The 16308-nt window shown below is 35.1% G+C and overlaps 2 protein-coding genes across 2 annotated transcripts; one reads left to right on the top strand and one right to left on the bottom strand.

The window, feature by feature from the left end:
* Positions 1-4716: 4716 nt before the first annotated feature.
* LOC100248378 (uncharacterized) lies at positions 4717-14439 on the bottom strand. The gene is made up of 7 exons (XM_002281167.5): positions 14201-14439; positions 12472-13058; positions 10430-10608; positions 9485-9580; positions 7622-7878; positions 5690-5910; positions 4717-5540 (listed from the first exon to the last, which is right to left on the bottom strand). Exons 2-7 carry the CDS (start codon positions 12823-12825, stop codon positions 5187-5189), a joined length of 1461 nt encoding a protein of 486 aa, XP_002281203.1. The 5' UTR covers positions 12826-13058; positions 14201-14439; the 3' UTR covers positions 4717-5186.
* Positions 14440-15190: 751 nt separating this feature from the next.
* Positions 15191-16222, top strand: LOC100250180 (uncharacterized). The gene is made up of 3 exons (XM_002284102.4): positions 15191-15429; positions 15503-15665; positions 15882-16222. The coding sequence occupies exons 1-3, from the start codon at positions 15305-15307 to the stop codon at positions 16026-16028; spliced, it is 435 nt and encodes a 144-aa protein (XP_002284138.1). The 5' UTR covers positions 15191-15304; the 3' UTR covers positions 16029-16222.
* The last annotated feature ends 86 nt before the right edge of the window (positions 16223-16308 follow it).

The following is a 16308-nucleotide window of genomic DNA, read 5'->3' on the forward strand; positions in this document are numbered from 1 at the left end:
ATCATGTTTAATTGTGTGACACTATTCACCTCACCTTTTAAGAAACGACTTTTGAGAGAAATACAACAAAAAGAGAAGATTCTATTTTATTTTTACAAAATATGATCACAAACCTAAAATAAAAATAATATTACACAATGCTTCAAAAAAAAAAAAAAAATCTCCATCTAGAAATGACATGAAAGCAACATAAATTGAAAATCCAATTTTGAAATTTGAGAATTCCCAATAACATCATACTTAGTCTTTCCCTTGTAATAGTAAATAAATGAGAGTTTTGTTTTTAATTCAATAAACGCTAGCGAGTTGTTATTGGATAAGTCATTCTCTACCCCACTTTTGCTTTATCATTATAATGATTTGTTTTAGTGTAAATAACAATGGGTCAAACTGTAGGATTATGAAAGCTGAATCAATTTTATCATGTTTTACTCAAAATATCAAGATTGAATTCTCTGCTGAACTTCATTCAATGAATGACAAGTTTATTCACATGATATATATTTAATACTCTTATATTTTTAAAGTTTTTTAATAAAGAGTGCGATCGTAATTGAAAAAAGTTTTATAAAAATTTTATCATTATATTTTTTTTTATTAGTGGGATCTCGAGTGTTAGTGTATTCCTATAGAAATGATGTTGATTATCAAACCATGTTACTTTTATTTCTACCCATGTGTGGGTGGTTTTGATTAACGCAAACTTGTGGTCAGGAGGGTGGGTTCTCTTTCTTCATGGAGGTGCTAGTCGTTTTACAGGGGGGGGGAATCATTATCATCATATTTTTGTCAATTTAAAATATACAAATTCACAGAAACCAAACATAAATGATAGCCAATGATGGAAAAGCAAGAATTAATAGCTTTATATTTCACAATTTCCAACGCAGCCGTTTGGATTAAAAATACATTTGCCAATATTTTGATTTAAAATGTTTTTAATAGGAATATTTTCTTTAGAAATGTTTTCAAAAAATTATTTATCATTTAAAAAAAAAATACTACAAATAATTACTAAAAAGACTTTTTAATTAAGCCTTTACAAGTCCAGTTACAACCGGGAATGTGAGAGTGCATGTGAGAATTTGTTTTTAACTCCATGTCATATAGAGGGCGGTGATGAGTGATACTTTCTTTCACCAACTGGAAACATCTATGTATCTAAATATGAAAAATCTTATGTGATGCTACGAATTGAACATCTTTTGGTTCACAGACGTCAGCTCTCCTATCTGTTCGGGATCTGAAAGGTCACCACTCACCGGTCACCACTACTTGTTTTCTTCTTCCTTTTTGGGCATGGGACAAAAGAGGAGGCCAATTTGATATAAAAAAGAAGAAGACACAAAGCTCCAATCCCAAGGCTATGGTCACCGCATTTGCCTGCTCCTAAACTAATCAATAAATTGGAAGATGAGTACTTAGGAGTTAGGACATGAAGGTGTGATTTTCCGTTTAAAGGATGTTCTGGATTTGAATTTGGACTGAAGCAAGGAATGGGCTTATCAGTTAGGTCTAGGATAAATTAAAGATCACATGCTGAACACATGCAATTTACTGTGCATTGTGAAGACCTAGTGGGGAGTTTACAAGCTTTTAATGAAGCTTTAGGGAATTATAAAGAAAATGAGAAGGATTGATCATCAGGAAGTCTATCTCAAGATGACTTAGTGTGGGAAATCTATTCCACCTAAGGAATTAGGTTTTTAGTTAGTATTATCTTCTTTTCTCTTTCTGAAAGAATGTGTATCTTAAACTAGGCAGACATTAATCTACTTATCTAGGTGATAACCTTTCTTAGATTCTTCGTATCTTTCTTGCTTTGAAGACAATATGGACAAAAGCAAACTGCGCAATGGGATGGTGTTTGCAGGAAAACCTTGGGGAAGTGGAAACCCAACAACATCATAAAGTGATTTAATTAGTCAGCGACACATTTGAAATGCACCTGCTTCAATATTTTTAATTTGCGTATTGACTTTTTGAAGGGAAATCTTGGAGAGATTACTCAAATTTACAAACCAATCGCATACAGTGTGCAGTGCAGCTGGCCTTGAAAGAAAAAGGAACAACACCCAAAAGCTCAGTAGATTAAGGACCATATATCTAGGCATGTTTATGAAGATGTTCTGTGGCTCAAGGCTTCTCAGTTGGATACTTCACTTCACAAGAGCTTTGTTTGAATATTTAAAAAATGTGAAGAAATGGATGAGAAAAGGAAGGGATTAGAGAAAAAAAATTGAGCCAATGAATTATCTCCACTCTTTCTCCTCCTTGACTTACAATTTTCTAAACAAAGAGTAAAGATGTTGAAACTGCAAGAGTTTTGATTATAATGCTTTCAATCTAATTAAAATCAAACAAGAAGATTGAATTTCTTTATCATTTTCATTCTGCAACTTCAATTAATCTAGATGATTAAGCCTTCTAATCGTTGTAATGAATTGCCTTGCTACTTGTGAGGGGAAGCGTAAGTACATGGTGTGACCATGTGGCACCTACGTGTCCACATTTTCGCAACAGACACGAAAGCTTATCAAACTTTTTCAATATGCTCTTGTAGAGATTAATCTACCTTGCCTCTCTCTATACAACAGTGCTATGGTACAATTCAAAAGCCCATGCATCTCTATGGCATGACCATACCATGTTCGCCAATGAGTAACTTTCCTGATGTTGGGTGGCTTCACCGGAGAGCCCACACTTGCATGCATTGATTGCCGTAGCAATTGCTTGTACGTGTCAAATAAATAAGTCTTTGCTCTTTACCTCAACCAAACACGCCCCTATTGAGTGATGGCTTAGTCATGTGCCAGTCATGTGCCTCGCGTGCTCCCCTTTCTTGAGTATGCAATTTTGCACCCATGTGCCAATGTGTGTGTCTCACCAAGCCACTAAGCCAATCCTTGCTTAGCATCAAACTTTTTCTTCATGGTTGTATGCTCTTATGACCTCAGTCAGGCCCAAGGTCCATGTATGTTACATTGTTCATGTGTAACACATGCATCAAGGTGCGAACATTCAAATTGTTAACATTCCACATTGTCTCAATCACATAGTCCACATTCGATGTGTTATGCTCTATGGTTCCATCTCCACGCCTCTATGCCTTATCCAAGCCGTTATATAAGCACTTTGTGTGTCATGGTGCCTTGCACTTGTCCATAAAGGATATTGGATGTACCTTGGGTAAAACCATGCCATGTCATAGCCGACCTCTTTGGCCAAGGGGGGATTATCATCCTTCCCTAAAAAAACATTTTATACCATTTTTGAATTTAATAATCTATTTTTTTCCAATTACTAAAAACCCCGGAAAGTATTTCACTACTTAAGAAAATTTATTTCAGGCCTCCAAGAACTTTGGAAATTATACAAGTGTCAAAATCCATAACTTTGTCAAGCGTGACATGAAGGTGTCACCACATGCTGTAACAGTAGAGCACTGCACCCACAAGCAATGCAACACCTGCTGGTAGTGCTGTGTGCACTTGTGGCACCATGCGTCGCTCATAATCGAACACCTATATTGCTACTCATCCTGCTCAGCCCACTTTGATCTTTTAAGGCTACTTCAATCACGTCCCACCCCAACCTCCCATCCAGAAGTATCTTCCAAGCTACGTGTTAAGTCTATGCGTTACCACACATGCTCATGCTGTGCCTTCCGACAGCTAGGGTCTCCAGGAGCTTGTAATAGTCAAAGTCAGGGTCTACAAGGATCAGAAAAATGCATCTACGTTAGTGTTAAGTCAGCACCTTTGATCGATAAGGAGCTTATGGTGCCTTTTTCATCCAGAAGAATCACTATCAAACTATCTTGATACTGATATTGATCAAACGATTCATACCTCGCAATCTAGACCTTTCTTGCCATATTGTGACATGGGAGTGTAAAGGTATTCTGCAGTGAGACCACAAACCCGCCGACATTTCCGAGGAGATATTTTCCTCTGAATATGTTTCCGGAAAGAATTGATATTGGAAATTTGGGAGAATATGTTCAAAACTTTTGCCCGTTCCTTGTGCGTGTTTTCTTATGGAGTTCTTCAGGATTTTTGCATTTGCACAATTCGATTGTTTACTTGTCGACGCATATGGCATAAGTTTCTCTAGTTTCATGACTACTTCTACATTCCTCTTTGTTGTAATGAACATAATTTAATCAAATAATCCAGAAAATTGTCATCTTGGACAACTAATTTTTCCCGGTTAATTTTCTCTATGTGGTGAGTTTCATCAGCTGGCTTTCAAGGCAATAGAAATAATAATGATAATCAATTAGCAGTAGTAGCAACATCTACTGCGATAAACAATGAGTTAAATGTCAGTAGCATCATAAAAATAATTTCTTTTATTTTTATTTTTCGAAAAAAAAAAAAAAAGTTGGTTGAAATGCTCATGCTTCATGTTCACAACCATAGCCATAAATATGGTTAAATATGACCTACTTAAGAGTCTGGGTTGCTTCCTACTCTTTACCCACCCATATTATATAAATTCGGCTCGTAATACACCAAATCAAATCATGCCACATGTACAACTCGAATTTGATAATTTTGCACATAAACCTCATTAGTTTATACTATATATTGGATATTGCTTTATACCTTAATATCATCTTTTTATACCCTTATTTCACGACCTTCCATTTCTTTCTATCTTTGTTTAATGATCCATTTTCAACAGCCCATATTTTGAGTGTGATGGTACCAATTCGGTAACTTTGTTTTTTCCTATAAATTTATAAGTAAATATATAGTGTTCCCACGTACACAAATGGCAAATCAGCTGCACACTACAAAAGATAGACATTTCCATAATTTATTTCCTCTCTGGGCCCACGCCAAAGCCACCCTTAGGGGTGAAGGGCATTTTTCTGGTAGTGTTACTAGACGTGAGGACTGCTGTTCAAGTCCGAACGTAATGAGAATTTCAGCATGTTCCATCCATAGCTAACAGCAGATCAGGGAAACACCACATCAACGGGCCAGATGGGTTTGGCATTACAAAATGTTATTGGCTAATTATTATACTGCTATAGACAAAAATCACGGAGTCTGTATACGTGCAGATAATGTGAATTGGACTAGTACAGTGTCCAAGGCAATTTTTATGATGCATGAAAATAGGCCACCTTAAGAAGGATAATGAACCAAGAAGATATAAAAAAGGGGTGCTCGACCTTACCTCATGGGGACAAGATCAGGCAGTCCCGCCATAACAGCCATTAAAACCCAAAACATGAGGACACCCATTACAGCAGTCCTTAATACCTGATCACAGGTATCATTCATTTGATCATCAATCTGGTAAGTCAGATAGGACAGGTCCTCATCATCACTGCTATCTGTGATTGGCTCCACATTACTGGTCTCCTCATCCGTGGAAGGCTGATGCATATTGTTAAGCTTTGAACATTTTATGCATGCACATTTACCACCAAGATATGATGGGAGTGTTTGAAGGTGCTCAGAAAGAACCTTCAGGTACATCTCCCCCTCGAATCTTAACTTCTGTCGGGTAATGGGTTTCAGAACCTGAGAAAGAGCCACCGATCCATGTTCATATATAAAAGAAAGAGCCAAGCTTCCACACAAAGAAGACATAGGGTTGAAGATCCATGATTCCAATGAAAAAAATAAAAGAACCTGAAAGTAATCCAAATCCAAATCAGTAAGAAGTTTACTTGAATAAATGTTTGAGCAACAACTCGGACAACTGGAGGAAGTCGTATAACAAACAAGCAGCCAAGACGATTTGGGAAGTGATCTTGCAGAAGAGAAGAACAGGATCTCATAATTTGCATGGGAAATCTCAATGGAGATAACCCTTCACAGTCCAACAAGATTGTTATTTGAGGATTTTCTGTATCAACTAAATGCAGGACTCCGTGCTCTATCTGGGACACTGCAGTTTGCAACCTTTCATCATTTAGATAAGCTTCAAAATTGGACAAGTATATGATAAAATTAAATAAGAAAATTAAAATCACTCTAGGATAAGAAGTAGATGAATCACTAAAAGCCCTAGAATCCATATTGCCAATGAAAATAACCTAACATAAGCTCGGTTGAAGTTAATTTTCTAGCACTGATGAAACTCAATATGATTATTCAGTAATAAAAAATTAAAAGTTAATTACCTATACATGCAGTCATAACCACAATAATTACCTTAAGAATGGTAAATTTTTGTGGTAAACTGAGCTTGTTTAAATGACGACTGCCAAGGCAAGCCAGCCAAAATTTTTATATTGCTGAAAGATGTACATATCATTTACTGACATGTTCCTAAATCAAGAAAATTATTTTATTAAAAAAAATCTTTACTCATCAAAAAAGGGAAAAATCCTGCCCAATAATAAAATTGCATATGTTTTCTTTCTTTCTTTTGGTCTTTGCCTTTGTTTTTATTTGTCCTTCTTTCCCCTTTTTGTGTGCATGTGAGTTGTATTTTATTTAATTCTTTTTGCATCTATATGCAGAAGAAGAAGCATCACATCATGAGGTGTGATTTTTCTGTTAATTTAAGACTCAAGGTTGTGGATTCACAAAAGGGCGGGAGCTAAGTCAGAAGCTGGAAAAATGTTGGACAGAGCTAGATTTAATCAATGGTGAACTAGCAGGAAAGATTGTGGGAGAGGTTTCTCGAGGTTGATCAGTTCAGAAACAAAGAGCCTTTTCCTAGTTATTAGGTTGCTTGGAGAAGTGCAGCATCTGGACAGAGACCAAGCCTTTCAGTGTGAGCTGAGGATAGAGGGACAGGCGGTTCAGGCTGGTGATGAGGAAAAATAAAACTCAAAGGTAAATTCCCTGTTATGTATTCTCTGAAGTTGCACAAAGTAGCTTCATTACAGTGCCAGATAGGCTCAACGTCTTAAGCTGGGTCTCACTAGCCACTAAGTTAGGTCACATGGGAGTTTTTATTGAGAGATGCATCTAGTGGGTTTATAAAGACCGGTTTGGGAAGACCCCTGCCAAGCTCTTAGAAGGTGTTTCTGCAGCAAGAAGAGAAGGGTCATCTTAGAACTTGTTTCTGCAACTTCCTCCCTCCCTACTTTAAAGCAAGAAAATAGATGTAACAAAAAATCAGAAAGAAAACATTGTTATCATAGTTTCATGGTATATTGGATGGATTCAGATACAGGTATGTGTCTAGATATCTAATTCTTTGTGCCTCCAGGTTTAGATTAAGTAGACTAAGCTAAAAAGGATTTCAATAACAGGTACAAACATTTAGACATGTCATAATAAAAGGTGAAAAAAGAAAAATTAATTATAAACCAATAAAAGGTAAAGGTATCCTTGATAGAAATTCACTCTCTTTTTTCTTTTGCTCTTATATTTTCCTCTATCCCTGAATATTATTATGAAGGTTCTCCTCCCAGAAAACTCTTTCTTCAATATCACTTTAAGTCAAAAGTAGTGAAAAAAGAGGGGGGTGGGGAGGGAAATCTAAATCAAACAGTCACATCCAAAGGAAAAATACCAGTATCCAACAAGGATCCCTGCACCCACACTCATGTCTTGATATGTCAACTGGGTCATATAATAGAAACTGAATCCTATGGGCTACCTAAAGAGGGTCAGAATTGACCAGAAGGGAAAAAAGAGTGTACCAACTGCTTGAGCAAAGCGAGGTCTGTCATGAGATGGCAAGATGAAGCATGCTAGACCAAGGCGTACAATAAGGCAAGGTCGGTGCTTCATATCAAATCCATGCCAGAAGACCATATTTGACCACATCTCAAGTTCTTCAGCTGAAAGAATATGGTATGTCTTCCTCCAAAAGATTGTCTTCTTAATTGATAATAGCAAGCAAGAAAAGTCACCATTTACTGCAGTATAAAATCTACGGAGCTCATCCTCATTAATTCTGCATAAAAACTATTATGTCATGCTCTGCTGTAACAATAGAAGCCAAGAACTTCAAAAATAGATAGGCCAATTAGACTAAAAAGGGTTAATTTCATTCACCTCCCTTGAGGTTTGGGCTAAATACATCTAAACACCATTAGTTTGAAATTTCATCAAATACCTCCCCTCCCTTCCCCTTCTCATTTATTATTTTCATTTACCTCTCCTTTGATTTGAAATAAGTAAAGTATTTGACGAAGTTTCGAACTCATGGTGGCTAGGTGTATTTAGCTTAAACCTTAGGGGAGGTGAGTGAAATTTACCCTTAGAAAATGTAAAGTGCAATCCCAGCCAGTAGAACACAGCAGCAAGTGGATACCCATTATTTAATGATGGGAAAAAGGGGACATCTGGAAATTCATGAAAAAGAGATTTTTGAAGGAAAAGAACAATATCAGGGGAAATTTAACAAAATATCATTAAAAGTTCATTCAATCCTTTTTTGGAAAAAAAAGAGAAAAAAAGAAAAAACCTTCTAAGAATTAGATCTTAAATGACCTGTTAAATGCTAAACAATGTATGTAGGTCAGTGGAAAGAAAAGAATAAGAGGTGGGTGATTATGACTTGGTTTTGAGAAGGAAAGAAGAGAGAAGGAAGCACAAGAGAATTGTGAAACTAACCCAACTAGGTTATGATCAACATGACTTGTATGGACCAAGGGTCACCAACAAAATTTAAGCATGTAATGGCTGAAGCATAACCAGGGTTCATATCTCAGACAAGAACACAAATTTCACTACTTTTTTCTTTTCTTTCTATTTTTTCCCTTTTTATAAACCCCAACCTTTTAATTGGTTTATTATTGATTTTAAAAGTATAAATGATTCTCAGCATTTGTGGAAGTTCCTACTCATATTAAGAAAGAAGTAGAACATTCTTCACTTTTTAAGTCCTATAGCCTAGAAGCTCTGGCTTCAACAGTAGATTTTGTTGGTAATAAATAGTCTTGGTGTTTATATTTCCATACACTGAAAAGGCCATCCCTTTTAGTCTATAAAAGCACTGTTCTCTGAAATAGATGTGACCATACACAAAACAAAGAAATATCATCGGATATGACTAGATAAGCATTCATACACACTGCTCTAGTTTAAGCAATACATCAATAAATAAATGAATAAATTATAAATCATGCCTCAACAATAAATTAATAATTAAATAAAAATGCATTCTTGCACAATTTTTGCAACAAAATTATTATTATTATTATTTTTTGATAAGTAATTTTTGCAAGAAAACTATAAAGAAACAGCTGTTTTATAATTATCCTCTTGGAAGGAGATCAACCATTCAAGCTGATTTTTCAACTGATGGAAGTTCTAAATATAAGAAAACAGCAAACCATTTCATTGGACCTCATAATTTGGAGAAAAGAGTTTTAAAGAGGTAAAGAGGATAATGAAACCATAATTTATCAAAGCATCAATAAAAAACAAGGTTCCCGAACTTTAAAAAACTATATAGAGTTTCTTATCACAAAATTTCCATTAAGTTCTCATTCTGAATTAAAGCAAAGGTTGCATATAGCCAGATGATATTCAATGCAAGATAACCACTTAATCACCTTTCTGGTAAACTAATGCCTTGTCTCTCCAGCTCTTTATAAAGTTGTTGCAACCACTTCTCGGATGCTATGCTTTGAGGATCAACATAAAAAATCCTGCAAAGTGCATGGAAGCACTACAAGTAACTAGCAAGGAAGAGAACTAATGGTCTGATAAAATCAGTAACCAAGAAGACTATGAAGATTTTGCAGTAATATGTGCTTTAGAGCAAAGTTGCTAGTCCAAATGATACCTAAAACCTATGATGTGTGCAACACTTTCCCAGAACAACCATTGGAGTGCTGAACACTTGTTCACATGACCCCCATGTTCGCTCATGTGAGGCACCTCATGTCCAGTAAAATCATGACACTTGTGTCTATGTCCACACATTGTAACCCAGAACAAGCAATCAATTACAAAGGTACATATATAAACAAATGATGCATGTCTCACATTTTGCTAGTCCACACAACAGTACTAGAGATTACATCAGAAAATAGTTTGTATAATGAAAAACAGAATAAACCTAGCTTATCTTTAGCTCTCCTCAATCCCTCACTTGAGGAATTTTTGGATTGGCTTAAAAACATCTATATACTAAAATCCATTAAGAAAAATATCCAAATCAAACAGCACAGTGGTGTCCAACACAGCAACCTTGAAATAAAATGTGTTGCAAAAGAAGTGTATAAACAGATTAGCACCTAAGATGCATGTGAGTTAATGTGTCTGGCTCAAGAAAATGCAAAAATATAAGTTTTCTTGTCATATAGAAATATATACCATAATATGGAATGTATTTTAGGCCAACCATCTTGAAGTAACATATCAAAGATTTACCTAGAACATCTAAGATACGATAGTCTACCATCAGCCTGTTAATCTGTTGATTTTCTCTGTAACACTTAATATGTGAAAACACTGTAAAATATTAACTTGAAAGCTTCAACCCTTTTATGTACCTTGTATCTGGAGCAGAATGTAAAGAAGATGGCTCAGCATGTGGTTCTGGTTCTGAACATTCATGAGAATCATTGTTACCATGAGAACCACTGCTACCATCTGAAGTTTCATCAGTACACTCTGACTGATCAGAGAAAGCTGTTGCAATTGAAAGAACTAACAATGGCCTTGACAGTATCTGGCAACATAGAAAATAATTTATAACTATTAGGGATAAAGGAAAATACCTTTCAAAGGTTTAAGAACAAAAATAGTTGCTAAAAATGATCAACAAACCAATAAGTATTCTTGACCAGGTTCACCGTATCAATAAGTAATGCACCCATGTGACCTACAATAACCTTGAAGGATTGAAGTTGCTCATGTGAAAGAATGATGCACAGGTCCTTTACATGTCTTGCAAATTATGACTTCTCTGGTACACCCAAGTTTACATGGACTTCCAGGATATGGAGACCCAGATATCACAAGGATTGGTGTATGGGCAATGTCTCCAACAAGACTATTGGTTAAATATGTACCTCATAGGTTGGACCAATAAATTAAAAAAGATAAAAATAAAAAATAAAAGGTTTCTAGTTCGTCCTAAGCTACCTTAGACTCTTATAGTCTATTTCTTTGTTGCAACAGTATGAGTGATGTATGATCAAACAATTCACATTAGATATAATTTAGCAACACTACAGAAGATTAAAAAGAAAAAAAATAGAAATTAGGGAATGTTTCCATGTATCTGCATCTTAAGACCTAGGGAGTAAACAAATTGGACACCTAGAAAAGAAACATGCAAATACTCCAGGATGAAAAAATCTGCATGTATTGCCAAAATTGGACAAAATTTCCAATGTTTCTGGTGTGAAAGCAAAATAAACGGTGGAAAATCAGTCCCAGCATATATCAGAGATTTAAAATATATATATATATATATATTTGTAATTTTTTATAATTTTAAAAAATTATAAAATTGCCAAATAATTATCACTTTATTTTCAAATTTTTACAATATTTATCATTTTAATCTTTTTATTTTAAAAATTAAAAAAGATAAAGTTAATGATGAAATTGCAAACAACTAAAAATTCAATTTAAAGTTATTAATCTATTTGTCTATCTATATATATAAATATTAATTACAATACTTTTTAGCTTTTTAATATAGATTTTTTTTTTTGCAAAATTTAAACTATTTTATAAATATGATGTGTTTTAAGTAATCAAATGTAATATATTTTCATATAATAAAGTTCAATAAAATATATCTTTTCTATCTCCACAGTAATATTTATTATTTACATTTTTAAAACTTATATTTGTCATAACATACATTATATTCTTGACCAATGTCCTTAATTTTATTATATATATATATACTAGTTCAAAAATTTTTTACTTCCACGTTAATTTTGAGTATACACTTTCAAAACTCATATTTCTTGCCAACGCACATTATATTATTATCTAATGTGACAAATTTTATCATATGTATATTATTTTCTTAAAAAGAACAACTATAATATGTGCATTATCATTTGTTTTATCATTTTTTTTTGGAGTTTTTTTCTTGTATTTATATGAGTTTATCAATTTCCATCCCATTGAATTTTTTTTCCAGAATTTCTATTCGATATTTTTGTAAGATTCAATCACAACTATTCCATACATTATGTGAATTTCCAATATTTTCATCCTTGCCAATACTTGACATATGTACCCACCTCCATGTCACTTAGCTAGATTCTATCATAGAGGTTTTTGAACTATTACCTAAGTAAAAGAAACTTCAACAATTAAACAACCCAAATAGTGCACTCGTATCCTTATCTCATGATTCAATCTTTAACCCATGAGTCTCTCCTTAATAGCAACGATAATTTAGTGCAGCATTTAAATCAATGATAAGACTTTAAGTACATTGAATTTTCAGTTGAATTTATGCAGGCTGAAAGATGTAATGAATGTTAAAACTATATCAATCCAAGTGAAGGTAAAAGGTAAATCAAATGTAATAGTTTTATGAATATGTAAGAATGCAAGAATGTACCTGCATGCCTTTAACCAAACCCTTGAAGGGAGCCCATCTTTGGATCCATTTAAATGGTGGATAGCAGAGAACTTGCATTGCCTGAAGACCACGCCATGCAAATGGGCATTTAGCTCTTGAGAACCTTCGTACCATCTCTAGGGTAGCAACTTTGAGGAAAAACAGTGCCACATGCCTAGCATTCCCCCTTCCTAGTTTACCATGGTTTAGTGAACCTATGTGTCTAAGAGTATTTTGGAAGAAAGCCTCAGAACCAGAAGTGACTACACATTTTTTAGACACATTTTTTCCATTGACGACACCAATTGTGTCAGAGTTCTTACTCAAACCATGGCTATGCACAGCATCGCCCATTGAGAAAATTATATAACTCGGTAAGTCACAGTTGTTCAACAAGCAAACTACAAGGTACCATATGAATAAACAATCAAAGATCAAACCGAATAATTGCTTGAACTGCTGGCATCACTGAATCCTTTATAATATAAGAAGTGTGCATATGGCATTTCGAAACTGCATACAGTACAGCTTGGAATGCTAACTGCCTTGTTCAAACCACATTAAATGAAGCACATGTAAATGTAAACCTGCAAAAAGCATGAACAAAATGGAATCATTGAAGGAAATTTTCTTCTTCTTCAATTTTTTTTTTCCTTTGGCACAAACTATCATACTACATAATTTTGGTGATATACTATATATCATTGTAGGCATATATGCATTGTTAAAAAAATTCCTAGAGATTAAATGCCCAGCACTTAGTAAATATTTGTATTAAAAACGAAAAAAACCTAATGTCATTGTTAATCTGTAACAAAGTATGAATCATAAGTGACTAAAATAATTTAATAGAGCTTGAGCCAAGTAGCCAACTATATGTGCCAGCTAAGTGCATGCTTAAGAGCATGGGGAGATCTATAGGGAGCCAGCCCAAGAAAGGATTCTAAGTCCTAAGACCCTAACAATTGTGTGTTTGCGGGTGCCTGGCAGGCAGCATGGAAGAAACGCAATCCTTTAATGGTATATATAAAAATTTACAACAAGCTCGAGGAGCCGTAGTAGCATGTAATTGCATAACTTGATCCTTTCAATACATTATCCCTCACCTTCCTAAAGAATCTACCAAATGCTCATTTGCCACTATAGGAGGTAAGAATATTTAAGAGAGATAACCAGTTTTCTGAAAACTTTTAACAATCATATGATATAACAATAAAGGTATGAACTCAGGGAATAATTTGAGATCAGAACAACAAAACCGCTGAACCCTGGATTTTACACATTGATTTAACAATTTCAGTGTCTTAATATAATCATATGCTATTTCAGTGGGGGTCGCTTCCTTGTGGATCATGTTTTATCCAACTGCGAAATTCTTTCACAATCAATTTCTAGAATTTGAAGATCCTAATGCTCCCTTCGCTTGCAGAGAAAATGTAGGAAAAGAAAATAACCAAAATTTTAAACATCATATTTTCATCATTTCAATCCTAAGGAAACCAACCACAATTTTGCATTCCAGACACAGGAGTCTTCCACTCTCCTGAGTCTAACACCTCTACATAGCTCAGCTGAGGCGAGTTTCCGATTCTCCGGGAAACCGACAAATGTAGAAAGTAAACTTCCAAAATTTTGTCAGCAACAAAGGGAATGATAAATCAAACTTGAATCCAAAAAGTACCGAAATAAATCATAGATTTGCCGTCACAATAAATCTAAAATTTCTCACCCCGATCATAGTCTTCAGATTTTCTCAAGGATGCATAGGATCTGAAGCACTTCCCAAGGGAAGAAATGATCGGATGCTTTTGGTGAATTTGCTCCGCTTTGGTAGGTAGCCTATGGTCAGGTGACTCTTGCTTCTGCCTTTCAGAAAAAAATTCCAAACAAAAATTAAGAAATTGAGACAGGGGAGGGAGAAAACCCAAAAAACAAATACTGAGTAGAAAACAGACAAACTAGGGACACGTGGCTTCGATGAATTGAAAATGGCCCAGCCGCCTAACATGATTAACATGTCGAATTGTCGAGTGATTAAATTGATAACGAAGGCCACGATGTTGATGCACACGAGCTTGTCACGTGATGGCGTCAACAGTGTTATTAGTTAGGGGTGTAAACAGTGGGGATGGCAAAAAAATGATTCTGTTGGATACAATTTAATTTAAAATTTAAGTTTAATTTATTTTTAAAAATAATTATAACTCCCGTGTCCAAGATTATAAAATACAAAGAAATTTGTAAAAAAAAAAATCACTAATTTATGTTTTTATACATAATTTAATAAAAAATTATAATTCTTTTAACCTTTTCGTTATTCTTATATTTATTATTTATCTATTTTATTTTTATTAAATTTTATGAAACTAAAATAAAAAATAATTAATTTACATTTTAAGACATCCTATTATTTCCGAAAAAATATGTAACAATTGCTTTTCATATTTAGACATTCTATTAGTTGTAATAACGTTATTGAAAGTTTTGTTTTCTCAAAATCTGTTCTCCCCTCTACTGATCTTGTCTCTCATAAATGAATCAAAATCATGCCATTTAGATCCACATTTTCGTTGAAGCGTGAATGAAAATGAATACGAAGAGGGAGACATGGGAGCCGACAAATTCAACCAAGTTTAGACGCCACGTGACAGCAAACCTGCTTATAACATGCATGAGTGGCACGTGTAACTTCCAAACATGAAAACGCACACGCGTAGAAGGAGCGAACCTCTTCAAAAGATACCGAGGAAGTTTAGCTGCATCCTTTTCGTAACGGCGATCTGAAACTTTCCATCAAAACACCATCTCCAATCAGTGAGTTTTGAGGACAAAAATGGCCTCCAACCCTAGTCCAGCTTTTGCCTACGTGGTTTTGTACGTGAAGGACGTAGCCAAATCCACTGCTTTCTACGCAAAAGCCTTCGGCTGCAACGTTCGTCGCTTGGACGAATCCCACAGGTAGATGTAAAAAGAGTTAAAAAAAAAGTAGACCCTGAATATGGGGAATAATGGTTGATTGTTTGATTGGTAGATGGGGGGAGCTGGAGAGCGGAAAGACAACCATAGCATTCACGCCGGTGCACCAACGAGAGACGGACCGCATCACGGGCGCAGTGCAGGACCCATGGTCCGGCCGGGAGCGACCCCCGGTTGAGCTTTGCTTCGCTTATGTGGACGTTGACGCTGCCTACAAGGTATATAAATATTCACTTGCTTTAATAGGAAACTGTTATCTTCATTCAAAAAGGAAGAATTATATTCATGAATTAGGAATTTTTTTATATTGACGAAATTACAATGATCCATGAAAATACGTAACTTAGATAAATAGTGTAAATTTGCCCTTTGATGTTTGGAATATGATGTGATTTGTGAATGTAACTGAGTTGTTGATTGGACAATGGGTTCAGAGGGCGGTGGAGAATGGAGCAATGTCAGTGAGCGAGCCAGAGGAAAAAGAGTGGGGGCAGAAGGTTGGATACGTTCGCGACATAGATGGCATTGTGGTGAGAATGGGAAGCCATGTGAGCCCACCTAAGCAATATCACCAAGATTGATAAATGAGTGAACCCCTTCCGCCTCTGCTTTCCTTTGTTTGTTTCGTCTCTGGTGATTGGACGAGATATACAGGGCATTTGCACTGTATTAGTAATAAAATGAAGCAGATATGCTTGAAGCCCTGAAATCCTTGGTATGGAAACAAACTGGTGTCTTCAATATTCAATAAGAATGAGTAGTTTTCATTTCTGCACACGATCGAGTGAAATGGCATTGGGTTTTTTATATCAAGTCTAAACTTTTCTGAATTTAAATTCAGATTAATGCAAAAGAGAGGGC

Source organism: Vitis vinifera, chromosome 6 (genome assembly GCF_030704535.1).
Source record: "Vitis vinifera cultivar Pinot Noir 40024 chromosome 6, ASM3070453v1".
NCBI lineage: Eukaryota > Viridiplantae > Streptophyta > Magnoliopsida > Vitales > Vitaceae > Vitis > Vitis vinifera.